This window comes from Ictidomys tridecemlineatus, chromosome 9, assembly GCF_052094955.1.
Source record: "Ictidomys tridecemlineatus isolate mIctTri1 chromosome 9, mIctTri1.hap1, whole genome shotgun sequence".
In the NCBI taxonomy this organism is placed as follows: domain Eukaryota; kingdom Metazoa; phylum Chordata; class Mammalia; order Rodentia; family Sciuridae; genus Ictidomys; species Ictidomys tridecemlineatus.
In genome coordinates this window covers 94,164,946-94,192,945 of record NC_135485.1, presented here as the reverse complement: position 1 = coordinate 94,192,945, position 28,000 = coordinate 94,164,946, and the positions used below count along the sequence as shown (strand labels likewise).

Genomic DNA, 28,000 nt, shown 5'->3' with positions numbered 1-28,000 from the left:
CTCTTGCTAAGCAAGTTGATCTTACTGTCGTAAACTCCTGGTTGGAGTTAGATATTGTTGCTTCTTTTCCGGCTTTGGGGGCTTGTTTAGAAAGGCGTCAGTGTCGTTGCCTCTCTCCGTGACTGGCTCTTTTTGCAAACCAGTAATTCGAGTCTGTATTTTTTTTTTTAAGTCTATGCCGTACGGTGGCCGAGGAGGTTCTAGCTCGGCGGAAGTATCCTGCGGGTGGGTGTGAACGTAAAGGCCCGGGCCAAAGGTGCACGTGGCGGCGGTAAGTGGTCAGAGTAGCAAAAGGATCAGAGAATGTGGGAAGCAGAACGCAGCTGCGGGAGGGAGGGAGGAAGAAAGGGAATGCAGCGTGAAGACTTTGCTTCCTACTTGGGAAGGAGGTAGTAACCGCGGGCGGCGAGGCTGGTGTGTGGTCGCGCGGCCCTCCTGGGGCCCTGGGAAGATAATATTGGCGGTGTGGGCGAAATGTCAGCGATGCTGCTGTCATTGTCCCTTTTTATGGTGTTCTGAGCGAGGCGCAGGGATATCACATGTGTATTCGTAGACCACGGTGATCATAAGATACTGTTTTTTTCCACCAGGTAGGAAAGATGTCATTTCGAGGCGGAGGTCGTGGGGGCTTTAACCGAGGTGGTGGTGGCGGCGGCGGCTTCAACCGTGGTGGCAGTAGCAACAACCACTTTCGAGGTGGAGGAGGCGGCAACTTCAGAGGCGGCGGCAGAGGAGGATTTGGACGAGGGGGTGGCCGCGGAGGCTTTAACAAAAGCCAAGATCAAGGACCCCCGGAACGTGTAGTCTGTATGTCGTCTTCAAAGTTTATTTAGCCTGTTTGGGGAATTGGGGTTTGGTTGTGGGTTTGTTATCAGCAAGTTTGAGTGATAGTTGGGTGCTGAAGGATAGATCCAGCAGCTCCGAAAAGGAGTATGCAGCTTGGGGTGGGAGGTGCTGGAAACTGACTTAAAATGGTATTGTAGTTAAAAAGATATTAGAGAATGTACTATGGAACTTGAGCTTAGGCTGAAAAGATAAGATTAATTAGGCAGTAATGGATGCTTACCTCTTTTTACAGATGAGAAAATAGATTCGGAATTAAGTTTCTTTGCTAGGGTTTTAAATGAAAAGAGCCTGACTAAGAATGGGTGGATCCGTGTGGAGATGGTTCAAGAGGGGTTGTAGCTCAAGGCAGTGGTCCCAGCTCACAGGCTGTTATAACAATCCTTACATGAGACATCGAGGTCTTGGTTTAGGATGACAACAGTGAGGAAAAAATGGAAGGGTTAGGTGGAAAAGATTTGAAGGGAAAAAAGTGAGTAGAACTTGACTGATACTAGAAATGAAAGGTTTTGAGCTTGGATAGGGAAGGAGAGTTAATTTTGCAGGCATGTGATGAGTGTTTTATTTGGGGTAATAGTTAGAGTTAGATATTTTGGGGTTGTATACTTGCCTGAAAATGATTAAGAATCATTGGGAAAGAGGTGGTAGTGGGAATGATTCTAGGAAAGGAAGGGGAAAAAGACAAGAATGAAGATTGATTTACATTTAAGGGTTGGGGGAAAGAGGAAAAAAATCAGGAAAATAAAGCATGGTGTTTGATGAAATTGGAATAGTTATAATAAGATTACTTACAGTTGAATGGTCTCAGTGTGTCAAGCACTATTCTAAACTCTTGACATTTGTTATTCCACTTAATCATGTGTTGGTGTAGATACAGCTTATATGTTATTATCCCCATATTGAAGAGGACACTAAAGCAGAGAGAAAGTGAAGACCTTTCCCTAGGTCACCTTAACTAGTAGCTGCGGTTACTAGCTGTAAGTTGTGGAGTGGGCATGTCAGCTCAAGAAGTCCACGCTGTTAATGACTGTGCTCTTTGGTCTCAGAAGAGAACAGATATAGTGAAATTTCAGACAGTTAAGAAATCAGACACATTGGCCAGTATCCTTTGAAATAGTTTCATATATTCATATTTTCTTGTCCTATTTCAGTATTAGGCGAGTTCCTGCATCCTTGTGAAGATGACATAGTTTGTAAATGTACCACAGATGAAAATAAGGTGCCTTATTTTAATGCTCCTGTTTATTTAGAAAACAAAGAACAGATTGGAAAAGTGGATGAAATATTTGGACAACTTAGAGATTTTGTATCCTTTTTAATTGGATAACCTGGTAATTTCACTGATCATGAATTTATTTTCTATCTCCCCTTTGCAATTAAATAGTCATTAAATTTAACTTCTTAACTAAGATAGCATTTCCAGATGTGGTGGTCCATACCTATAATCTAGCACCTTGGGAGGCTGAGGCAGGAGGATCCCAAGTTCAAGGTCAGCCTGGGTAAGTTAGTGAGACTGTCTCAAAAATTTTTTTAAAAAAGGACTAGGGATGTAGCTTAGTGGCAGAGCATCCCTTGGTTCAATCCCCCAAAGTAAAATACATACACATACATGAATAAATCAGTATTACAACAGGTTGGATCATAAGGAGAATGAAGAGGGGGAAAAGTATTCATTTATATGTCCTGAAATAAAGCCCTAGAAAAATGACTTTCTTTTTGGAAAATTTAGAAATTATGGACTATTAGATAAGAGCTACAAGATTAAATTGGTTGCATTGCGTATTATGGTGTTGCTGGAATGGTATGGTATGTTTTGTTTTTGAAAGAAAACTTCCATTTCCTCTGGGAATCTATTTTTTCTCTTTTCCATATATGTTTGTACCTTGTAACTTTGTTTATAAAATGATAAATGAACTCAGAAGGTTTAGTATCTTCATCTTAATTTTTTATTCCTTAATAAAATCAATAGTATTTTTCAGTTAAATTGTCAGAAAACATGAAGGCAACTTCCTTTAAAAAACTACAGAAGGTGAGTCAAGCTTACAATACTTAGGATCCTTGGTTTTATAAGGGAATGACATACCTTTGGATAGTACTACTTGGTGCACTTCAGTCTCCTCCATTGTATCACAAGTGAAGCTCTTAACCTAATCAGTTAAACCAAGTTTTCAGTTCTGCAAACATAATAAATGTTTGACTATTATTTTGAAGTTACTATCAGTGGTGTATTTGTTGCTTAATTTAAGTTTTTTATAGCTATTCTCCATCTGGGACAGTGGGACAAAATGGATTAAACTGAAGTGTTCTATATTATAAACACTGAGCTTACTGATCCTTTCAGAATGTACTCTTTGCTCATATTAGCAAAATCTGTAACTCCAGAGGATTTTTTTTTTAAATTATTAAAATGTTTAAGAGCTGGGGATGTAGCTCAGTGGTAGAATACTTGTCTGGTATGGGTGAGGCCCTCAGTTGATCCCCAACTTCCTCTCTCACCACCCAAAAAAAAGTTGCATGAGCAAACATTCTAAGTAAAATGTTACATTGTAAAACATCTGGAAAAAGATGGATATTAAAAGTATTTCACAAGTATTTTCATAACAAAATAAATGTTATGCAGGAAATATATAGGTTCCCATTAGAATCTTTATTAGTGGGACGAGATTTAGAATGGTCTCAAAGTTGAGACCTGAAAGTTGACTAGGAATGAGTCTCAATACTGATGGCACTTCAAAGTTATCTAAGGGGGAGGTTTTAAGATGTCCTTTTAGGTCCCATTCCTAGAAATTTGACCCAGTTGCTCTTAGTAGGGGTCAGATCCAAGCTCCAGGATAATTTTGATGTACTTAGACAATGCACTTAGGAACCACTGGGCAATCAAAGAGGATGAAGTACAGTCCAAGTAAACTGCAAAATCTTAGTAAGCCATGTAAGTATTTAAAAGATGTGGACCTATGGTGTGAGCATAGAACCTCCAGGAGGGGTGGGGAAAGATGTGAAGTAAAATTGTGAGATTGGAAGGAGCTTGATTACTCTAGGTCATCACAAAGAGTTCAGATTTTAACTTTTTTTTCCCCTTTTAAATTATAGAATAATAACAGTTAATTTTACCTTCTTTTTCTTTTAAATTATAGGATAATAACAGTTAAATTTATTCTTAAAAAAGTCACTATGGAAAAATAGAAAAGCACATTGGAAAAGAATCACTACTTTGTGTGAAGGGGTCCAGTAGGTTGTTATAGTAGTCTTGGAAGAGGTATTTTTGGCTGAGGGAAAGACAGTTGAAATGCAGAAGAATAGGTGGATTTAAGAGAAATATTAGGTCATCATATCAATAGGACTTGGTAACTGACTAGCTATTGAGGTTGAAAAAGTTGAAAAAAAAAAAACTTCAGCATGTTTTTAGATGGTGGCACCATTTACTGAAATGAGCAACTCTGGAAAAGGGAGAGTTAAGGGGAAATAAGGAGTGGTTTTGGACATAATGCGTTTAAGGACCTTGTGAAATAGTCCAATGATCAGGAGTTTAAAGGAAGGGTGTGAACTAGAGATGAAACTTGGAAGTTGTCAGTGTACAGGCAGTGTATAAAACAGTCTAAAAGAATGAGAAGAAAAAGCACGGATAAAGAGCTTTAGGGTGCAAAGTCTTCTTTGGGTTTAGCAACATGGAATTCAAGTAGCCAGTGGAATAGTAGACCCAGAAGCCAGATTGGAATAGGAAATGAGATGGAAACTATGCCTTGTTGCTAGAGGGTCCCTGGAGCTGAAGAGCCTAGAAAGAAACTGTGCTGAGATAGGCTTCTCATCTAGCAACCTGGGTAAAGAAAAGTACCGGTTATAGTCACTTGAATTGATTCAGATCCTTGCTGTTTCTTACAGTATTATTAATTTGAGGATTTAGTAGTGTGTGTGTTTTCCCCTAAATCACAGGTACTAAGTTGGGCACATTATATTTCTTTTGGTTTCCAGTCCAGTGTTATCTATGTTTTAAGTTCAGGGTTTCTTTATCCAACTTGGGATAAAGTCTCTAGTTGAGCTTTCTGTGATGATGGAAGTTCCTGCCCAGTACAGTAGCCACTGGCCACAACATAGCTATTGAGCACCTGAAGTGTGACTTACAAGACTCATGAACATAATTTTTATTCTCACATTTTAATCATTAAATAGTAACATGTGGCTAGTGGCTGCCAGACTGCATAATGTAGATCTAGACAATAGTTTTGAGATGATGGGCCACAAAGAAAAGGGTAACAAAGGGACATGTAGAGAGGGCTACAGATATTATTATAACTAATATATTACAGTTTTGAAGCCTCTGATTGTGTTTTGTGTGGAAGACCTGGGAGAGAACATGCGTCCTTAAAATTTTATCAGCTCCAAAATGTCCTTAACTCCAGAAAAAGGATGGGGTTAGTTTCTGTATATCATTCATTACTCAATATGTTCAGGAAACATTGATGTGATCCCTTGTAAGTCTTGAAAGCTGGTACGCCAATGCTTTATTTTAAATTTTATGCTCAGTTTTATGTGTGTAATGCTTCTTAGGTGCTTTATGTACATTACTTTTTGATCCTCACACAATCATGCCTTATTATCTACATTTTACTGAAAACCAAGGTACTAGAAAAGTAAGTCCTTGCTCAGAACTACACAGTAATAAGTGGTAAGAATAAGATTTGAACCTAAGCAGTTTTCATTAAATTGTACTGTCCCCCAGGTTATCTTACAAATTGTTTGTATTACATTTCCAGTTTTATATAGACCCATTTAAGTTGCTGCCACTGCAGAGGTTTTTACCTCGACCTCCGGGTGAGAAAGGACCTCCGCGAGGTGGTGGCCGGGGAGGCCGAGGAGGAGGAAGGGGAGGAGGTGGCGGCAGAGGCGGCGGTAGAGGTGGTAAGTTACTTATGGGAGAAAATTTCTAATGAGACTTCATAGCCACAGCTGACTCATGTAGTACAATTTAATTTTGTATGTAGGCAAACTTCCCTTGTATTTATTTATTTTGGTAAAACTTCTTTCAAGTATTGGCAGATTGTCCATAGTAATAATGCTTTGTTTCAGTTACTTAAAAAGAAAAAAACCTTAACAGTTCACTTTTGAGCGATGTTTAACTCTTAGGTTATTTTAACTCTTGGTTTTCTTAGGGAGTTTTGTAAAGTACAGTCATTTGTTACTTAATGGCAGATAAATTCTGAAAAATTCCTCATCAAGCAGTTTCATTGTTGTGTGAATATTGAAGTGTGTTCACACAAATCTAGATAATATAGGTCAGTCACCCAACGTGGCTTCTTGACACAGTTGAGAGATGGTAAACATGAGATGTATGGGGCTAATGCTGGTGTCAGATGGCATTGTTTTACAGTAAGCTTTTTTATAAGTAGGAGTGAGTATACTATAAAATTACAATAAAAAGAATAGTAAACACATAAGCTAATAACAGATGTTAATAATCATTGTCAAGTATATACTAAATTGTATGTTCTATACTTTTCTATTACTGGTAGCACAGTAGGTTTGTTTATATCATTAACACCATAATTATGTGAATAATGCATCAGTTTACAGTGTCACTGGGCAATAGGAATTTTCTAGCTCCATTGTAATTTTATGGGACCACTGTCTTATACATGGACTTTGTTGACCAAAATGTCATTGTGCACTATATGACTGTATAAGATTATCTTAACTGAAGTTTAGTTTCTTAGATAATTGTCATTGTATATTGACTGTATGCTGAGAGCTGGTCTTATTCTTACTATCCATGTACATTCTTTCAATAATTAGCAAAGATTTTTGAGGCAGGTGATGTTCTGATTTTGTGTATGAGGAAATGGAGTCTCTTAGAGGTTCATTTGCCATAATCAGTTGGCAGACCCAGAATTAAAACCCATGGCTTTGATGTAATGCTGGGAACTGTTTGTAATATTGGTGCTCTTTGACTTGTAATGGGGTTACATCCCTATAAACCCAGCCTAAATTGGAGATTTCCAATGTAGTTGAAAATCTACTTAGTATACCTAACCTGCCATACATCATCGCTTAGCAACACAATACGCTGTACAGTATCTATTGAAATTTCAAGGTTTATTAGCACCCGAGCATCACCTATGGTACATGTGCAGCTTGGTTAAACGTCCACATGATATTTTCTATAGTATCTCCAGAGCAAAACTACCCATACCTGCTCCCATTTGTTTTTAGAATAAGTGGTTTTAATCAAACTATCCTTAGTTCAATTAAAAGTATTTACATAAGCAAAAGCTAAGGTAAGGACTGGGGTTGTAGCTTAGTGGTAGAGCACTTGCCTAGCATGTGTGAGGCACTGAGTTCAATTCTCAGCATCACATAAAAATAAATAAATAAAAGTCCATTAACAACTTAAAAAATGTTAAAAAATATTTAAAAAGTTGAGATAATCATACATTTAGCAATAGTGCTAAATCATACTTTGATAAGTTTTTCTGATTCATAACGGTGGAGTCCTGTCTAAAGTTGGTAATCTGGGGTTTGCCCTCCTGCCTGATTGGAGAACTGCTAAGTTTCTCCATTTTTATCTTCGAAAAAAAATTTATGTAAGATAAAATAGGTGAATCTGCACTTGTTCTTTTTAATTATAGGAATTGTATCTTTGTTGGCTTATCAGCAAGTGAGAAGCTACAGTTATTTAATAAAATTTCCCCTTTTAGGTGGATTTAGAGGTGGAAGAGGAGGTGGTGGCTTCAGAGGAGGAAGAGGGGGTGGTGGTTTCCGAGGTGAGTATGAGAAAAAAATGTCTTTAATGACTGAATTTTTAGGATTGATACTATCTGCCATTTTCTTCTTTTAATTTTCTCTCTGCTAGCAAGTAAATAGAACATTGTGGTATTCTTTGCTTTAGACTAATTTTTGGCTTCATTTTATATCCTCTTTTTTTCCTCTTTTTAATTTTTTCCTGTATTTCTAACATTTTGCTGTATTTTTAATTTGAAAATCAAAGAAAGGTATAGTATGAATGACAGTTACATTTGGTAAGGTAAATTTACTAAAATTATAGGACTAATGCTGATTTTAAATCTGAGATTTGGTTAATGCTTTTATTAAAAATCTCTTTTCTGTTCCGTTAACACTTTAATTTTCTCTTGCCCAGGGAGAGGACATTAGATATAGCATCTGACAGACTTCATCAGTTGACTTCTGCTTTAACTGCATGATCTGCTTCTGCTCTGGATTGGAAACTGAATGTCTTGAGCAAGTCTTGGAAGATGTAGTCATTTTGTGACAGTGGAGTTGGTGTGTCAGTGTTATGCATAAATGAGTGCAGCAGAACCATCATTTTAGCTCTGAAAGAGCAGAAATAAGTCTTTATATTTTGTATAGTGCCTGGTACTCTGTGGGTGCTTAATAAATGGAAAGGAGTTTTCATTTGAAGCATATATGAATTTTTTTAAATAAAATGTTCTATTCCTTTAAATTCTTTAGTGTGTTTATTGAACCAAATCTGGTTTTTGAAATTTGAAGGAACAACTAGAGCTTAAACCCAATGAATTACAGATAGAAAAAAACAAAACAGGATTTGTTTATATAAATTACTGATATTCTAAAGAAACATACTACTGGAGTAATACTTTAAGATTATTTATAAATTAGTACCTCTTTCCAAATGTTTGCCTTTTGTGTATGAGAACATTAGCATCTTTTATTTCCCTTTCTTTTTTGTGTGTTAGTACATAGAGTAAAGCAGTTTCTCTAATTGTAGTTAATAATTTTAAAATCTTGCTATGAATCTATTTAAATTTGAGTAGCTATGTTCAAGTGAGAACTAGTTAAAGAAATTTCTGAAGAAATGCTTAATTTTTCTTATTGAACTTTTCTCATTGAACATAGATATGTTATTAACAGTTGTAAATGTTCTAAATTTTCCTTTTTTTAGAGGACTGTAAAGGTTTAAGATGTTATTCACCATAAATGATTTAATTGTCTTTCACATGTTCATATTCTTGGGTAGGGATGTTACAAATAAAATTGGTTTTAGTCATCATTGTTAGTACAGTAGTATCAAGAAATAACCATGGTAGTAAGTTAGAATACCGTGACATGGGACCATTCACCAACTATCATTTGAGATTTTTTTCTCTCACTTGTTGTTTCTCAGCAGGAAATATTTATATTAAGTTTTCTAGCATGAATGATTAACTCTTTAATGCTCATTTAAGTAGCATGTAATTGCTTATTATCAGTATTTTGGGTTTTACTTATCCTTTTTAATTAATGGAATTACAGCAAGATTAATCAACATATAGGCCATAAATGATATGTTGAAATTTCTCTTTCATGCAGAGGTGGTTGTGCATAACAGCTCAGGAAAGATGGCTCTTTGATTCAGAGTCTTTGGGATGAGATTTTGCTCTTGATTTTTAAATGGTATTAGTACCAGAGGGGCAGTGGCATTGACCGAAGGACAAGTAATAGTGTTACATTACTAACAAGTAATGTAACACTATTTATTTTTTCTTTTTAGTATTTAAAAAAACCTAAAATGGCAATAATGAAAGTAATGTATGCAATAGTAGACAAACCACTTAAGAGATTTCACCTTTTACCTTAAGTATATCTTGAGGTCATTGACCATTTTCAACTTTGGTTTTCAGTCTTTTTCCTAAGCAAGGAAACAACCTTAAAATCCAATAACCACAGGCTTTTAACAGAGTTCTTTATAGTATTATTTACTTTTTAAGTGTTATTTGAAAATATTTTGGTATTTTGGAATACTGAAGATAATTTCTCTATTATAGGTACTCTGCAGAGTATTACTTTACATTTATAAGAATTTGAGTACTAGTAGCTAAATCAATGGGAACAGATTAATCAACCTGTGTTCTTCTGTTTTCATTCATGTGAGAACTGAGGTGAGAAGATTATGCCAATCATTGAATTAAAGTAAGTAAATGGACAAATATAGCCCTCTAGTGGTTCTGTTACATGCTTACACTATTAATTTTGGTGTATCTAAGCATTTCTCTTGATTGAAGTTCACTATCACGAAGAATCAGATTTTAATGTTGTAGTGGTTAAAATACAAAAAAAGTACTGATACCTTGTCTTTTGTTTAGCAGTACATGTTCATATTGCAACTTGTTTTTCAGATTATAACATGGTAATCCAGAATATTAGAATTAACCTTTACAAAATGAATGACTGAATCCAGATACTATTGATTACTCTTGTGCATATCAAAGTGGGTAATTAAACAGAGGTAGATGGTGGAGTAGATCCATCCTATGAATATGTATCTAAGTTTTATTACCTTGAACTTATTATGTGGCATTTATGGAAACAAATTACATAATACTTATATATATGATGTTTGTGTTCATATATATACATAATGTTTATATATTTATATACATAGATCACATTTTTGTTTAAAGGGGGAAAAATGTGAGAAACCTCAGACTCTTTTATATAAACATGTTTATATAAGCAAAGAAAAGCTTAAGAATGAATGCACACCAAACAATATTGATACCTAAATTTAGGGGAGTGAGATTTGGAAGTATGGGAGGAGATTACTTTTTATCTCTGATTATTTAAATTGTTAAGGAAAACAGGGAACTGAGATGGAAAATCTCAAAGGGTCAACAAGAAATCAGGATCCTTAATCTGAGCAGTTACAGAGGACTAAATCTGGCTTGTAGATTTCAGACAAAAAAGTTAAGTCAGCTCCTGCACTGATTTTCTGAGTTTATTATTGAAATAGGATGTGTGTGCTTGATAATCTGCTTAAATATAAGACTGATGCCTAAATTGGTTAAAATGTGTGGTACTTGGTATTTCTTTGTTTTGCTAATAAGCTTTTCCCTTGCTCTGGGAATTAAAATCCCTTCCTCTTTAGCCCAATTATACTTGTTAAGGGAAGACCTCTATGAAAAGGTCCTTCTTTGAGGTCTCTCACTGGAAATGATTGGTCCTGAAAAATCTTTCCTCCTGGGCCCTTGAAACAGTTCATAATTATTGAAGGCTTATTATGAAGGCTGTCTCAATATCTTCCTTCCAAAAATGCTAAAGAATAATTTAGATAACAGTTCAGACTCAAAAAATGAAGATGGCTCTGTCTTTTCGCAGACTGAACACAACATTGTTGCAACTTACTTGATTCTGGCAGGTATGGATATTTTCTCCATTAACCTTGCTTTCAATGGGTGGAAGCAAAGTACAGTTTTCAAAACAAGGCGATAGAATTGGCTTGCTTATGAGTATTATCCTCTGTTTCTGGGCTGTAAGGATCAAAGATGAGGTTATAAGTAAATGCCCCAGGATAATTTGATAAATAATGTGAGACGGTGAAGTGGGGCTTTGAAAAATTTTCTGTAAAATAGTTTTTAAATGAAGGTCAACCATTAAATGTGATTATTGCATTGTCAAATTAAGCTTATGGGGGAGAGTGTGTGCTGTGACAAAATGTATTCTTATAGCATTTACTATTCCTAGACAGTTTTCTTGGAAGTATAATCTAGCTAAAGATATAAAGGTTCTGGAAGAAAAAGTCTTGAAAAGAATAGAAGGTAGTATTGTCGTTGAGGACAAAGTTTGAACATTCAACTCCTTCCAGAATGCTGTACTGGAAAACCCTTGAGCTTTGGATTCATCTTTTAGTATATGAAACCAAGACCATGTTCCTTCACTTTTGCTCTTCCATTTTCTTATCTGTAAAGTGAAGACAAGAATAAATTACTATGGTTATTGTGAAGAGTAAAATTAAACGACATATAAGTGAACCTAAATGACACACTAGGAGGGGACAACAATTTCTTTCCATGTACACACTTATTGATACAAATACTGGATGAATATAATGCCTTGTTTGCAGACAAAGGATTGGGGAAGATAACAGTGCAAATTCTTTGATTATCTTTTAAATATTGGCTTTTCTATATATTGTGATGTAACATACTGACCAATTTCCAACTTTAGTGGCAAGTTTTAGAAGTAACTTCATTATTTTTTGAATTGACTTATGAAAAATTCAAGCATGTTCCAAAGTAGAATGAAAAGCATAACAAATATTCCTGCTAGTTTATAATTGTTTAGTTTTCCCTTCTAATTCATAATTAGAGTTCCAATTTCTTGTGTTAAAAATTACAAGTTTCTTAGTTACTTTTAGTAATTTCAGGAATGTTAATTCATTAATTTGGATACTTTTAGTATGTGGAATCCTGGAAAAAAATATATATATATTTAAATTTTTTGCTGCTGCTGCTTCTGCAAAAAGACAATCTCATTATTGGAATTACATGGAAATACAACTACGAGGGTCATTTTGGTTAAATACTACCATGAGTATATGTTGTTTAAGTTTTTGGTAGATGAACTGAAGGGAGCATATTTAATCTCTACAAATAGATTTTGTTCTTCCCCTGTATCAAGCACATATTGTTCTTTAGATCCCTGATTTTCTTCCTTTAACAAAGCCCACTTAAACTCCTAAATCAAAATCAGAAATATGAGGAAAATGGTGCAAAACATTTGTTACTTTTACCAAGAGCCAAGGCTTTTTTTGTTTGTTTTAACTGTAGATTTAATTTTAATCTTTCATTTAGATTTTTGGTCCTATAAACTTACCAGTTTTCACTGCTATCAATGTTCTGTTTATTTACTTGAACACTCTCCCCCAATTAAGGGTGTGGTAAATTTAAGGATCTGAAATTACTATGGGTGATTTGTAAAATGAAAGGTGAAAGAGAGGCTGTGTGTACTGGGCAATGAAGGAATGTAAACTGAGGAGACAGGGTGCCACTACAGGGTTTTAAACAGGAATTACGTGATCTGATTTGCCTTTCAGAAATGTGCTACAGTGGTAGCTAAGAGACCATGTAGGAGACCACTGCAGTGCTTCTGAAGAGTTACTAATCGCAGAAGGAAGTAGACTACTCAAGCTGGAATTGATTAGATGTGGGGACTGGGAAAGAAAGAGCAGGAGCTGATGTCTCCTAGGTTTGGGGCAGGAGGAGACACCTGGGTTCAGTTAGATATGCAGTTAAAAGCTTGAGTTGCATGAGACTGATGATATTGGATAGAAATCACTCAGCGGAATGTGTAGAATGAGAAAAGAAAGGAGTTTAGGACAGAAAGTTGGACAGTACACATATATTTAATAAGGTGGAGCTGAAGAAAAGAAGTAGATTAAGAAGGCCCTGCTAGTAAGATTGGAGGGAAGCCACAGATACCAAAGTGGATGTTTCAAGAGGGAAGGATGATCAATCTCGGTCTACACTGCTGCTTACAGTGTAGACTGACTGAGAAATGGACCCTAACAAGACCTAACTGAAGTGATCAGCTGCCTACTTATTAGAAAACACTCCCAACTAGGAAAATAAAAACAGTGCTTAAGACAGCTATAGAAAGAACAGATAGAAGGCCAAATTGTTTATGTAGTACACCCATTATATCTAAGACTATCCCCAAAATATAGGTACTTTATTTTGATTGTGTACTTGTTAGGCAGTAATTTACTACACTATCTGATGTTTAAAATCATCAGATTTGTAGGTAGCCCAGAAAGATTCACTTTTTTTTTCAGTATTTCAGTATTTTTTCAGTATCTCATATGCATGATACAGTAATAGATGCTAAAAATGAGGCCAAAGAGTTATTGAATTTACTTTGTATTAATTAAGCTTGAAGGAACAATAGAAATTAAGCTTAATTAAAGGAATAATTGAAATCAAACTTAATTTATTAGTTGTGATCCATTTATTAAATAGCTTTGCTACATGGCACATAGTCAAAGAATATAGAATTCATAAAGGGCCTGATAACTTCATGAGAAGACAGAATACATAAGAGATAATATAACATTGGGATTAAGTATAAGTACTTTGGGGATTTGAGGAGGAAGCACATACAACAGTACTGTGGGTAGAAAGCAGCTTTAGGGCAGAATTGGACGATCTGAAATTGGAAGGATGTTAGCATTTGGAAATGGGAAAGCAAGGAGCAGGGTGTTTCAAGTGGGGACGGTATGAATCAGGATTTTCAACAAACATGACATATTTGATAAATAATTAAATGGAGGGCTTGTTTGACAAGTGGGGAACTTAAGAGATAATAACAGACCTTAGCAAAGAGTCAGATCAGGCTGGGGAGTTTGAATTTTTATCCCACAGGCAGTGGGAATTATTGGAAGTTTTGAGGAGAAGAGACATGACTATTATAGCAAGCGTATTCTGACAGCACCATGGAACAAAAAAAAGAAAAGGAATCTGGAAGATGAGTATAATACTGAAGATGGAAGTTTTGACTGCGGGGCCAAGATACATTTGGAATTCCTACTTAGCTGATCCTTTTGTGTGTTGGTACTTGGAACCTTCCCTGGCTCTTGTTATAGCTGTGGATTGCTTACCAAGTAATTTCCTTCATGGGAAACAACTCTTCCTGTTTGTTGCATAACCCTCCCTTAGTTGCCAAGAGTTGGGTAATGGTTCTAACTTCTCCTCTCCACTGAAATCTGCTCTTGCTCCTCCTCCACTGTTATATCCCAGGGCAGCATACCTGTGCTTATGGAAAACTCATACATTCCTTGCAGCATATATGGGTGTTGCTGATCAGGTTAACATGCACATCCAGTCTATCCAACAATATCTCATTGTAGAATGCATCAGCTCTCTGATCAGTAAGTTTGGTCATCAATCTATCTCAGTTCAGTTGATTCTGGGGTACTGAAAACATTTGAGTTCTAGACTGCAAGGCTGAGACTCATATCTTAGATTGTGGAATCCTGGCTAGAGTGATTTCACCTGTGATCCCAATGGATCAAAAAGTTGACTCCACTTGCTGTCCAGACAGTTAAGTCTTGCAGTGTGCATTAGTCTATAGGTATGTGTGTGTGTGTGATGAAGAATTCAGATTTGGACACGCTGGGTTTCAAGACATTTGAAAAAGTCACATGACTTATCCATGGTAGATGTTTAATAAGTGTTTAATGTCAATGAGTTAAATAAAAAGAAAATGTGGAAACAAGCATGTGTCAGGGCTGAAAACAGTGACAAAAGTGTGGTTAGAATAGAATGATAGTCTAGGCTTCAGAAAGAAGAACTTCAGGAAAGGAGAGGAAGTTACACTGCCAAAAGCAAGGAGGTGGTAAGTGTACCTGCATCCTAAAAATCAGGGATGGTGTCATGAAAGCCAAAGGGAGAGTTTCAAGGACAGTGTGATCAAGAGTGGTAGTATTAAAACCAAATTCAGCCAGGTACGATTGCACATGCCTGTAATCCCCGTGGCTAGGGAGGCTGAGATAGGAGGCTCCTGAGTCCAAAGCCAGCCTCTTTGTTAGCAAGGCCCTAAGCAATTCAGTGAGACCCTGACTCTAAATAAAATACAAAAAAGTACTGGGAATATGGCTCAGTGGTAGAGTGCCCCTGGGTTTAATCCCTGCTACAAAAAGAAAAAAAATAAACCGACCTTCAGTGTTGGCTTATGCAATCAGCAGATTCTTTATTTTCACTTCCTTATTTTTTTCTCAGCAGGGCTGTGAATATGTGACAATTTTAAGAACATTAAGAACTCAATGACTAAAATGAATTTATTATGTTTTTTGAAAGGCTTTTATATTATTGATTTTATTTTAAACATTCAAATTTAAAAGTACATGACATTTTTGTGTTCTCAGGTGTGATAAGTATTCTCAGCAACCTAATAGTTCTGGGCATCTTCATTAAGTACAAGGAACTTCGGACACCTACGAATGCAATCATTATTAACCTGGCTTTCACTGATATAGGGGTCAGTAGTATTGGCTATCCCATGTCTGCTGCTTCAGATCTGTATGGAAGTTGGAAATTTGGATATACAGGCTGTCAGGTATTTGGAGATCTTTAGAATAAAAGCAAAATAAAGTAGATTAAAGAGATGTAAATTTAAATGTCTTTTGAAAATCCCAAGAATTTAAATCAAATAAGAAATTTCAGGATAATAGATATGGTACTTTTATGGAAAACAAGCTTCAGAAGTGACTGAAGATACGTTCTTTAAGAGGAGAAATAAAATCACTCATCACCATTATATATTAAAAATTCTCCCAACTCAAAGTGGAAAACTAACGAGGCAACTAATATTCTACTGGAGAAGGACTCATAATCTGCATATTCAAATAAAAATTTACAAATTGCAAATTCAAAAGGAAATATTCTACTTTCATTTGAAACAAAATATTTGGTGACAAGTTACACTGTCATGTTGATATTTTTTTCCTATAAAAAGTCCTCTGTAAGCATTGTTTATTTACTGTTATTTTACTGACAAGGAAATGAACTAATATTAATTTGCATTAGATTAATAGAAAAATATGACATGTCCTATTTTTTGCAAGTCATAAATTATAGAGAATACTAGACGCCATAAATGTACCAACTAGTTTTGTCAAATATTAGTGGTTTTCGATTTGTGTTTATAGTTGTTATTCTTTTTGATGATATAAAACTTCAGAGATATTGTTGAAGGCCACTGCATTCCATCCCCAATCTTATTTCTTTCCCTCCCAGGAGCATATTTCTTACTCTATATTTTTGTATACATAAACAGATATTGTCCAAATGGTTTAACTTTTGTGTAAATGATATCATATTGTTGGCATTATGTAATTTTCTTTAATTACTGTTATGTTTTTGAGATTATCCATGTTGATGAATGTGTCTATAAGTCACTTATTTTAACTACTGTATAATATTCCATCATATGAACATAGCCCAATGTGCTTTCTCATTTTCCTGCTACTAAGCATTTACTCTCAATGTTTTCCTTTCATAAACAAAGCTTCAAAAAACATTCTTATACATGTTCCCAACTGTAACATGTGAGAGTGTCTCTAGACACCCTGCCTGGGGAGAGAAGGGTTAGATTGTAGGAATACCTTCAATTTTATTAGATGTGGCCAGATTGCTCTGCAAAATGGTCATTCCAGGCAAAAGAAGTTATCTTACTCCACACTCTCCTCAACACTTAGGATTGTTAGGCTTTTAAATTTTCATCATTTTTGTGTATGTGAATTTATAATTTGTGTTTTTTGCATAAACTATCTTATATCATCAATATTCAAATGTAAATCAGCTTCTTTGAGTAGCCCACTCATCATTTGGCTATTTTTCCATTGAGTTTACCTTTCACCCCTGTTTCTCCCTTTTGAATGCTAAGCTTTTGTTGATTTATATGCATTTTACCCTAATTAATGGCTTGCTTTCACTTTGTTTATAGAATATGTTGTGTAAATGTTCAGCTTAAGTCTTAAAACGAAAAAAGAAATAATGAAATCTCAAACACTTTTCACAATAGCTTTTATTAAAGTAGTTACAATTGGATAACAGAAGATGTACTTTAAAATAGTAAATAAAAAAGCTTTAATATATTTTAAGTATGTTCTAAGAATGAAGCAAAAATCTAAATGTTTCTTGGATGGGTGTTAGAATGGTGGATTCTTTCCCATTTTGATTTTCAGATTTATGCTGGATTGAATATCTTTTTTGGAATGGCAAGCATTGGATTGCTCACAGTGGTGGCCGTGGATAGATACCTGACCATCTGTCGCCCGGATGTGGGTATGTCATAGTCTTTCCTCTGCTTTCTCAGTGAAGCCATTTATTACCTAATGTTCACTCAACGTATGTTCCCTTTAACATATAAACGTAGTGGTTGTAATCAGGGTCATTCTTGTTTCTCTGGTATTCAAGTTTCAGTGTCTTCCTATTACATTTAAAGTAAAAGCCAAATTTGCTAAGACAGCCTGGTCCGACCCAGCTACCTTTCCAGCTGTGGCTAGGGCCACTCTCATTCTGGGATACTGGCCAGGCCCTTTTTCTCCCTGAGGTCTTTGTATATGCTGTTTTACTTGGCTTGAAATGCTCTTCTTGCTCATCCTCTGGCTGATCCTTTTTATTGTTCAGGTTTCAGCTAATCTGTGATGTTTCACAGAATGTGAGTCATGTGAACAAGCTTTGAGTGAACTAAAGTGCTCTGAAAAAAATCTTGATAAACTTGATAAAATCAAGATAAAATTTGAAAATAAAGTGAATCCCATCATTGCACATGATGCTAACCTTTCTTATGCTTATTGATAGGAAGAAGAATGACCACCACCACTTATGTCAGCATGATTCTGGGGGCCTGGATCAATGGCCTGTTCTGGGCTATGATGCCCATCATAGGGTGGGCCGGTTATGCCCCAGATCCTACTGGGGCTACCTGTACCATAAATTGGAGGAAAAATGATACGTAAGAAACAAGTCTACACTTTATAATCAAACGCTTTGTACACATTTTCTCACCCTTCAAATTTAAGCTCATACTGGGCTGGGGATGCGGCTCAGTGGTGGAGTGCTTGGCTAGCATGAATGAGGGAAGTACTGGGTTCACTTCCTACCACTGCAACAAAAATAAATAAGTTCCAGATTTAAGGTCAGATCACTTTTCTCATATAGAGTGTGGCAAAGTGCTTCTTTGGTAATGATGATATGATCCAAGCCGGAGTAAAAATAGAAGGATGAATTATGTTTCTTTGAAAGTTAAGTTTACCTGGTCTCCTTGCACCCCAATCTGTCCTTTTCTTCCTTCTTCTGTCCTTTTCTAAGGCATCCATAGGGAGACTAATCACCCTGCCAATGTTTCTCATCTCAGAGTTAGGATTGTGAGCAAAGTGTTAATGAAGCTCTAGAGCAGGCACCTCTGGCAAAAGCCCAAGCTGCCTCCTGCTGTCTTTCCAAGTTGATTTGGTGATCAGGCACATTCTGAGAGCTTTGTAGCAAAAGTGCAGTCACTACAAGGGCCTAAGAGTCGGTGATGCTCCTCCATATTTTTCAGGGTAACAAGGATAATTTAGTTCATTGAGAGAAAAGAGAGATGACTCCAAAAAACAAATAGAAAACTTCTAAATCTCCATCTACAACTTTTTCTGAAAAGAGTAAAAACAAAAACAAAAACAAAAAAACAACTATTTCAGCTTTATAGGCCAGATTGTTTCTGTTTTAACTATTTAACTGTTATCACACTGTTAAGTCGTAGACAATATGTAAATGAATGTACATGCCTGGATCCAGTAAAACTTTATGTACAAAGATAGTTGAACAGCTGGCATGACCCACAGGCCATAACTTGCCAACTCCTGGTCTAAGTGAACTGAAAGTCAAATATAATTCCTAAACTTTTTAACAATAAAATGACTGTCATTATTATTTCTTTTTTTTTTAAATTTTAATATTTATTGTTTAGTTTTCGGCGGACACAACATCTTTGTTTGTATGTGGGGCTGAGGATTGAACCTGGGTCGCATGCATGCCAGGCGAGCACGCTACCGCTTGAGCCACATCCCCAGCCCCACACTATTATTTCTAATAAGTTATCTCTTTTCCCCCTTCTCCCATTTAGGATATTAAGTGAGTTGTCATTGTCTTTTCCTATTTCCAGATCTTTTGTGTCTTACACGATGACAGTGATTGCAGTAAATTTTATTGTGCCCTTGACAGTGATGTTTTATTGCTACTACCACGTCACTCGATCCATTAAACACCATGCTGCTAGTAACTGCACTGCATACCTAAACAGAGACTGGTCAGACCAAGTAGATGTAACAAAGGTAAGATGTCAACATTCTTTAAAAGTTGTTTTGTAATCACACTTTTACAAACACATAGTTGAAATTGAGTCTCATGACTTGCCCCAGTCTCCTTCCCCCCACCTCCCATTTCACTCCCCAGGTCTTTTTTTTCTTTATATTCCCAAATGATATGCTCATTGGCTCTTTGGATATTTCAGTTGATTATCATCATTGGAATTCCTATTGTGGACGAAAAGGATTTATTTCTCTTAAGCCACCAGCCCGCTCCACACCTCCCCTCCACCTTTCTCTTTCCTTATCTCTCAGTATGTTAGCAATGTTTGGTGAGATTGAAAGGCTTTCTCCCTCCTCTCAGTGTGTTCACACACACCTTCCTGGTTCCCTTGAGCCTCTTGCTCTTTTCAGGGGTGGTTGCTCTCTAAGATTGCTGCTCAGGGGCTGGGGATGTGGCTCAAGCAGTAGTGTGCTTGCCTGGCCTGCTCAGGGCCACATAAAAATAAAATCCTCAGCACCACATACAAATAAAAATAAAGATGTTGTGTCCACCGAAAACTAATAAATAAATATTTAAAAAATTCTCTCTCTCTCACTCTCTCTTAAAAAAAAAAAAAAAAGACTGATGCTCAGGAAGCCTTCATCTTTCGCTCTCTCTTCCTCACCACCTGGGACTGCCTTTTTCTCCTTTCCAGGGTTAGATGGCCTGTTTTGGGGATTGCTTGTCTTTGTGGTGTTATTTATTTTGATGGAGCCCATTCTTCAGTAGATTGCTGAAGTTTCAAGGGAGGTAAAAATTATAAAACTTTGCATAACTGAAAATGTCTTGTTCTATTATTGTATTAGACTATATTTGCTTGTTCTGGAATTCTAGGTGCAAAAATATCAAAGAATTTTGAGGGTCTTGCTCTATGGAGTTGCCTAGCTTTCTGTATTGCTATTGCAAAGACCACTGGCATGCTGGTGACTGATTCTTTGTAGTGATCTGTGAGTTCTCTCTGAAAGCACATAGGCTCTTCTCTTTGAATCTTGTTTTCTGAATTTCATACTGATGTGCCTTGGTGTGGTCTTTACTCATGCAGAACCGTGTACCTGATGAGTACTTTCATATGGATACTTAACTCTGCCTCTTTTGGGAGCTTGCTTGTATTATTTTTTGGTATTCCTGCCTCTCTCTTTTCTTTATTCTCTTTTCCTAGAAATCCATTTATTCAGATATTTAATTTTCTGGAATTATCTTCTGATTTTCTTAAATTTTTTTTTTTGCTAGATTGTCTCTGTTTTGTTTGTTTTAAAGCTGTCATTTGTGTCTGTTTCTAGTTTCTGAAGATTTCCTCAACCATATTCAGATCTGTGATGAGGGTGAGAATAATGAAGCCCAAGTTTTAAGTGCAAAATTTAAAGGTGCACCAAAATACTCAATAATAATAAAAAATGTTTGTGCTGGGTGTGGGGGTGCACCTGTAATCCCAGCAACTCAGGAGGCTGAGGAAGGAGGATCATAAATTTGAGGCCAATCTCAGCAACGTAGTGAGATCCTATTTCAAAAAATAAAAAGGGCTAGGGAGGTAGCTCAGTGGTAAAGTGCCCTGGGTTTAATTCTCATCAAATAAATAAATAAATCATATAAAAAATAGTGTAATACAATAATTTAAAAAAATCAAAATTAGTGTAAAAATTATATTGAACAATTCACAATAGCCAAACTACAGAACCAATCTAGGTGTTCATCAACAAATAAATGGATAAAGAAAATGTGTATATATACACAATGGAATTTTATTCAGCCATAAAGAAAAACTAAATTTTGTCATTTGCAGGAAAATCAATGGAACTAGAGACCATTATGTGAAGTGAAATAAGCCAAAAAATGGCCATATGTTTTTTTCTCATATGTGAAAGCTAAAGAGGCAAAAGGAAAAGAAAGGCTTGGAGGGGATCTCATGAAAATTCAAGAGAGATCAGTAAAGGACGAGGATCCTGGGGTTGGGAGGTGGGGAGGGAGGGGGGAGTGCTGAGAATGATATTGACCCAATTATATTGTGTGCATATATGAATATGTAATAACAAATCCACCATCATATCAACTGTAATGCAACAATAAAAATGTGGGGGAAAAAAATGAAAAAAACTTTAAAAAAACAAAATTCGAAAACTGGAAAAGATGAACCATAAAAAAAATTATGTTGAACAAAATATAAAATTTTAAATAAATAGCTATCCTGTACTTATAGAAACTACTTCTCCCACCTTTCTTTAAATCGAGGCTGGCAATATTATTCAACCTTCTTATGACATTTTTTATGTTTCTACTCTCACCTTTATAGATAGCATAAAACAGTCTTTTTCTAGATAAAAATAATTATTTTATATACTGTCCTCTTTTAATAGCCTCCTCTTGTTGTCTAGGTATATCTCTTATTCTATGATGCATTCTGTATATATTTACACTTTTCTTCTGGTCACTACATATTTTTGTGGTACACTACATTGCTGTGCTGTTTTTCTCTGCCTGTGTGAGAGTTTCTCATTGTCTGGTGATCAGTACTGGCCAGTGGTGCACTAAAAAATGTGATAGTAAGCTCAGAGGTGCTCATTAGAGGGGATTTCTGACTGTACCTCCAAGTTTTTCATACTGGGCTGGTCAGTCTCCAAAGAGATGATTTTTTCACGTTCCTGCGTAGAAGGTTCATGTCTGTCAGAACTCTCAAGCCCAGTGCTGGGAGAAGGCAACATGCAAAAACAAACAAACAAACAAAAACCCTCTTTTTAGTACAGTACTGCAGTGCTTAGCTGCGTCTGGGCTCCCTGAATCCTGATCTTTCCTGCATTAGCCATTTTTACGCTGAGCCTCTAGGGTTCTTGTAGGGAGAGGAAGAGACAGTTACTGAGTAGACTGAATGGACCTGCAAAGGAGATCTAGGAGTCTAACTGCTTCTTTTTGCAAATTTCAACCAATTCTCCTAAATATATATATATATTTAGTTGTAGATGGACACAATATTTTATTTATTTTTATGTGGTGCTAAGGATCAAACCCAGTGCCTCATGAGTGTGAGGCAAGTGCTCTACCACTGAGGCACAACCTCAGCCCTCCCCCCCAATTCTCCTGTTTTGAGTTCCATGTGCACCCCTACATTCAGAGCTTTTTGGTACCTTAGAATACTAGACTTCTATAGTTCTGTAGAATGGATTAGTCTGTATTTGGGCTTCTCTCATTACTATTTTTTCTTTCTTTCTTTTTTTTTTTTTTTGATTAGCTGATAAGCACAGTGAGGAAGTGTTTTCATCAGCCTTCTGTTGCTGTGACAGATGTCTGAAAAAAACTTAACATAAAGAAAAAAAAAGATTTATTTTGGCTCATGTTTTCCAAGGTGTGAGTCCCTAGTCACTTGACCTCATCGTTGTGGGTTTGTGGTGAGGCAGAACATCATGGCAGGGAACATGTGGTGAGCAGAGCTGGTCACCTCTCAGTAGCCAGAAAACAAAACAGAGAGAGAGGGGAAGGATCCAGGGACAAAATATACCCATTCAAGGGCACACCCCAGTGACATACCTCTTCCAATTAGGCCCTACACTCTAAAAGTTTTCTACCACCTCACAATAGTGCTACCAGCTGGGAACCAAGCCTCCAACACATAAGCCTTTGGGGACATTCCAGATCCAAACTAATAGCAGGGAGGGAAGGAAGAAAGGAAGGAGAGAGAAAAAGAGAGAGAAGAAGAAAAAGTAATGTCAGGAGCTCCTAGCACAATTACCTGAAGTATGTTGGAGTGGGTTTTCATCTTTCATCAAAGCCATCTTTTGTATTCTCCTGAGCACATCATAAGAAAGAGGACATCCTTCACATGCCTGTACCATTCTTAAAGGCAGTGCCATATATTGATGAACATACCTATTTTTCATTTTCTAGTTATCATAGATGACTTCAGACACCTTTGTTAAGAACACCTTTGTTAAGAACAGCTATTTCCTTTGTCATCAACAACATAAACTTATTCAATTCCAACAGGTAGATTTTTATGCTATTTTAGATATATTAACTATTTAAATATTTTAGATGTTTCGTTTAGCAAATACCTATTTCTTTTTCAGATGTCTGTGATAATGATATTGATGTTTCTGGTGGCATGGTCTCCTTATTCCATTGTGTGCTTATGGGCTTCTTTTGGTAACCCAAAGAAGATTCCTCCTTCAATGGCCATCATAGCTCCACTGTTTGCAAAATCATCTACATTCTACAACCCTTGTATTTATGTGGCTGCTAATAAAAGGTAAGTTAGCTCTAAATTGTTTCTGAATAAAAGAAAATTGACACAAAAATAATGCTTAAAAGGTAGTAGGGAAGCCAAGCATGGTGACCACATCTGTAATCCCAGACTCTCGGGAGGCTCTGGCCAGAGGACTGCAAGTTCAAGGCCAGCCTATGAAACCTAGAGAGATCCTATCTCAAAATAAAATTTAAAAAGGGGGCAGGAGATGTAGCTCAGTTGTAGACTGCCCCTAGATTCAATCTCTAGTACCAGGAAACAAAAAAAGACAGTTGATAATATTCTAAAACTTTTCAAGAGTTGACAAAATCTAGTGTAAGGTTATTTGGCTTATGCAACCAGAGCAGCATCTATGACCTTAAATGCCCAGAGTTTTGTGACAGACTCTTTCCACTTGGTGGCAGAGATGATCTTGGCAATGTAAGACTCAAATTCTACCAGTTAGGTATCCTCCAAGGCAAGCTTTATCCCAGAGATTCCTGGCAGAAAATTCCCTAGTTGGTCATTGGTCAGCTTGGTTTGAGGTGGTTAACCCTCGAAATACATGGAATAGTGGTCTCCAAAGGAAAGAACGATTCTAGTACCAGAAAATAGACCAGGCAATGTTGGCTCTTATTTTTAGTAGAAAGCATAGTTTTATACTTTCCAGACAGAAAACATTTTCAAATGCAAGAGAAATATCCAGTATTAACATAAAGGACATTGGGAGTGGATAGTTATCTAGGGTAATAGTGAATTCTTCCTTCCTCCCTTTTTTTGAGACTTTCAGCAAGGAGTTCCTTTCCTGACTCCTCAGTGAAGTTTTAATTTCTTAATTTCCTGTTAGTGCTGAATGATGGACCAATCTACTATGCTTAAATATTTGGCCAGAAAATCTCAGTGGAGGTCAGGTAATTGGATCCAGTGCTGCTTCTATTAAAACATGTATTAATGCACATGCTAGGAAGAACAGCTGCAGCAGCAGGTATGTCAAAGAACATACAAAAGTCAAGACCAAACAGACCACATCAAAAGAATAAAAAGCACATTTAAATTCAGAATCTGTTGGTAGTTCTTTTGGAGCTCAAGCCTCCGACTCAAGCCCCACCTACCTCAATTCAACTGGCCTTTGCTCAAGAACATGAAACATCTTTAGTTCAAATAAATAACTCATTACACTTGACATTTGAAGTGTTATTTTAAATATTCATAATTGTTAATTTTTATTCAGTGTCTTCAATGAATAGTGCAAAATTGATCTTATTTGTACCATATACTCTATACATTTATAAAGACTCCCAACAGTAGATTCTAAAGTCGTAGGCAGAAAATATATTTGGAAATGTCAATTCATAGTAGTGCCACCTTAGTCGTGTTTGAAAATGCTTCAGCAGTTCTAGGTCCCTGTAGAATAAAGCCAGATTTTTCCTTTCTTATTGTAGGTTTCGGAGGGCTATGTTTGCCATGTTCAAATGTCAGACTCATCAAGCAATGCCTGTGACAAGCGTTTTACCAATGGATGTATCTCAAAGCCCACGGGCTTCTGGAAGAATCTGAAATAAGAGAAAATCACACTGGCAAAGCATTGTAGTTGTGGTTTTTTTTTTTTACTACTTCAATTTTATTTTAAATACAAGCCCATTTGGATCAACTGCAGACATAGTAATTGTCCTGTTAGACTCGCTCATTGTTCTGTTTGTGCCTTGGCGGTTATAGTGCATGTGTCTCTATTTTTTTATATGTGAACTCATTCCTCAGCTCCTTTGATGCATCTAGATATATGAGATTAAAATCCTGTTGCTTTTCTTTCTTCTTATCATGCCATTCATTACACCAGACTGATGACTTACAACTTGCCTTAGTTCTCCATTAGCCACTGTTTTAATATTATAATAAATTAATAATAATAATTTACAATCCTCAATAAATTATTACTGAAATGAGTGGTTGGACTTTCAAATCTAAAATAGAAACCATTTTATCATTTTAAAACTTAAATACTTAGAATCAATTATTGACAACATTGTTTAACAAAAATAATCAAATAAGCATTAAACTTATATTCAAATCATGTTGATCATTGCAAATAAATAGTTTATCTAGCAATGTGATATCTGTTCATTTTGTTATGTATTTTTCAATTTTTAATTACCATTTTCCTGCATATGTGTTTCCATGTTTGCTGTTAGAATCAAGTTCAATCTGAGTGGGAGTTTTTGTACATTTGTTCTTTGATATATTCTTAGCATGTAGATCCATTCTGTAGGCACTCAATAAATATTTGTTGAATGCTGAATGAATTTGTAAAATTTGTCATTTTAAATGAATATTAATAATAGCTCAATATACCATTGTTTAAATAATGGCCATCTAAATTGCTTCCAGTTTTTACTTTCATGGATGCACTATTGGGAACATTTTATTACAAATATCTTTTTTTTTTCTCTGAGAGATGATTTTTATTTGAGTGTTTCTCCAGACTTGAGTTATTGGATACAAACATAAAATAATATTACTGTGGCTAGCTTACTGTCTGGAAAAGAATTAATTTACACTGCATTGACAGTGTGTAACTGCATTTTTCACCAAATGCTGATGGTGCTATATTGTTTTATTTTTAAACTATGGGTTATCTACTATAACTTAATTATATTTCATCTTTCTTTAAGTGCTAGTGAAGCTATGTAGATTTACTTATTGTATTTTCTTATCTTGATTTGTTTTTCTTTTTGTAAATTGTCTAGCTCCCTTGGTTGCATACTAAGTAAAACGTTTAGTTTTATAAATACACTTAGTTTTATATATACAATTCTTCGTGTATATGGAATAGTAAACTTCCTTGACAGTCTGCTAGATGAGGCAGGTGTGGTGGCACACACTGTAATCTCAGGCTACTTGGGAACCTGAGGCAGAAGGACAGCAAATTCAAGGACAGCAAGTCTGGGAAATTCAGTAAGATCCTGGCTCAAAATAAAATTTTAGACAAAGGCTGGGGATGTTGCTCAGTGGTAGAGTGAAGCCTAGCAGGTACAAAGCCCTGAGTTGAATCCCCAGCATAGCAAAGACAAATAACAACAACCTCATAGTTTATCTCCCTACTCTTCAGCTTTCCCTACTGCAATTTATAGATTAATTTCATAACTAATCTTTTCAAAAGAAAAATTTTCGTCTCTCAGATCTTCAGCTCAAACATTTTCTATTGGCTTCCATGTATAAAGCTCTCAGCTAGATTTTCAGGACCCTCTTCAATATGGCCCCAAAGAGACTTTTTAGCTTTTTGTCTTTCTCCAATAGCCAAATTAAAATGTCTAATGTTCTTAGCTCAAGATGCTTTGTGCCAGTAGTTCTTTGCTTGTTTCCTATAGCTGAGCCATTTATAGAAAAAGCCCAGTGAGGTTCTGTGTCCAAAGTCATAGAGCCATTAAGTGGCTGAGACAGTATTTGTTTAGAAAATTGATTCCGAGTTCCAATTTGTAAAACCTTGGATTCATTTCCAGCAATAAGCAAAGAGTAATGGTGCCTTAAGCATAAAACGACTTCAACAATGTGATAATATTTTAATACTACATCTATCAGTTTATTTTCTTATATAAGATGAGGAAGCTCTGGGTTTGATTACACAGCTCCTTTAGCCTCTAAGTTTATAATTTGATGTTTCATATTTAAACAGATTTTCCATTCTCAATTGGGCATGTTTTGCTTCCATGTAGGTCATAACATCCTTGAAAGCCCCATGTGGTCACTTGGTAATTAGAGCTCTACCTACCACCATTTCTTTCTCCTTTGGTCCTCAAAAACTCAGTCTGAGGTACCACCTATTACTATGTCTCCAGCACTGGGACACTATGGGTTTGACTCCGGATCCCTTCCTCTTCTCCTTGCCACACCTACTCATTGCTGTTTTCCTGAGGTTTCCTGAAGCTGCTCTGTCCCATTACTGGCACTGCAGTCCAAGTTGGAGCCACAGGGTTGCTCACCTGGACATTACCACAGCTGTCCACCTGAACCCTCCTTTTCGCTTCTCATTTGCTGTCAAAACCTTTCCTCCACTCGGTGGCCATAAAATTCCACCTAAAATGATGATCTAATGTGTCACTCCCAAGCCTTACCTACAGGCTGAGTGTAAGCTCTTTCAGAGGGAATCTAAGTCCCTTGCTCCATAACCGGGGTCCTGTTTTACCTCTCCAGCTTTATCTTTCTCCCTCATTTTTAACTTCCTGCTTCAGAATCTTGGGCCTGAGCCACAGAAAGTGCTTGCAGTTCTCTGAGGACACCATATTGTTTCTTGCTTCCCCCATTTTGCTCCTGCTGTTACCTCTACTTACAGTGCCTC

At 36.3% G+C, this 28,000-nt stretch overlaps 2 protein-coding genes across 5 annotated transcripts; both read left to right on the top strand.

The window, feature by feature from the left end:
- The first annotated feature begins 23 nt into the window (after positions 1-23).
- Gar1 (GAR1 ribonucleoprotein) lies at positions 24-8,296 on the top strand. 2 transcript variants are annotated; one of them, XM_005330093.5, is made up of 7 exons: positions 24-271; positions 591-807; positions 1,995-2,149; positions 2,813-2,872; positions 5,595-5,739; positions 7,533-7,598; positions 7,973-8,296. In XM_005330093.5, the coding sequence occupies exons 2-7, from the start codon at positions 600-602 to the stop codon at positions 7,984-7,986; spliced, it is 648 nt and encodes a 215-aa protein (XP_005330150.1). In that variant the 5' UTR covers positions 24-271; positions 591-599; the 3' UTR covers positions 7,987-8,296. The 2 variants fall into 2 exon arrangements, with proteins under 2 accessions (XP_005330150.1, XP_021585334.1); XM_021729659.3 differs by lacking the exon at positions 24-271 and adding an exon at positions 281-389.
- A 1,443-nt stretch (positions 8,297-9,739) lies between these two features.
- Rrh (retinal pigment epithelium-derived rhodopsin homolog) lies at positions 9,740-25,963 on the top strand. 3 transcript variants are annotated; one of them, XM_078021814.1, is made up of 7 exons: positions 9,740-9,762; positions 15,491-15,681; positions 17,312-17,411; positions 17,931-18,084; positions 19,273-19,441; positions 23,513-23,691; positions 25,110-25,963. In XM_078021814.1, the coding sequence occupies exons 2-7, from the start codon at positions 15,625-15,627 to the stop codon at positions 25,222-25,224; spliced, it is 774 nt and encodes a 257-aa protein (XP_077877940.1). In that variant the 5' UTR covers positions 9,740-9,762; positions 15,491-15,624; the 3' UTR covers positions 25,225-25,963. The 3 variants fall into 3 exon arrangements, with proteins under 3 accessions (XP_077877940.1, XP_077877939.1, XP_005330151.1); XM_078021813.1 differs by lacking the exon at positions 9,740-9,762 and adding an exon at positions 10,723-10,987 and having other exon boundaries at positions 15,602-15,681; XM_005330094.5 differs by lacking the exon at positions 9,740-9,762 and adding an exon at positions 10,724-10,987.
- Positions 25,964-28,000: the final 2,037 nt, after the last annotated feature.

Bases quoted from the DNA above. Each gene is read 5' to 3' on its own strand.
- Gar1 (XM_005330093.5), top strand. From the start codon at position 600: ATGTCATTTCGAGGCGGAGGTCGTGGGGGCTTTAACCGAGGTGGTGGT. The intron at 2,150-2,812 runs GTATCCTTTTTA...TAAAATCAATAG, and splicing joins TTGGACAACTTAGAGATTTT to TATTTTTCAGTTAAATTGTC. The intron at 2,873-5,594 runs GTGAGTCAAGCT...TTACATTTCCAG, and splicing joins CCTTTAAAAAACTACAGAAG to TTTTATATAGACCCATTTAA.
- Rrh (XM_005330094.5), top strand. From the start codon at position 10,882: ATGCTAAAGAATAATTTAGATAACAGTTCAGACTCAAAAAATGAAGAT. The intron at 17,412-17,930 runs GTATGTCATAGT...GCTTATTGATAG, and splicing joins CATCTGTCGCCCGGATGTGG to GAAGAAGAATGACCACCACC. The intron at 18,085-19,272 runs GTAAGAAACAAG...TCCTATTTCCAG, and splicing joins AATTGGAGGAAAAATGATAC to ATCTTTTGTGTCTTACACGA.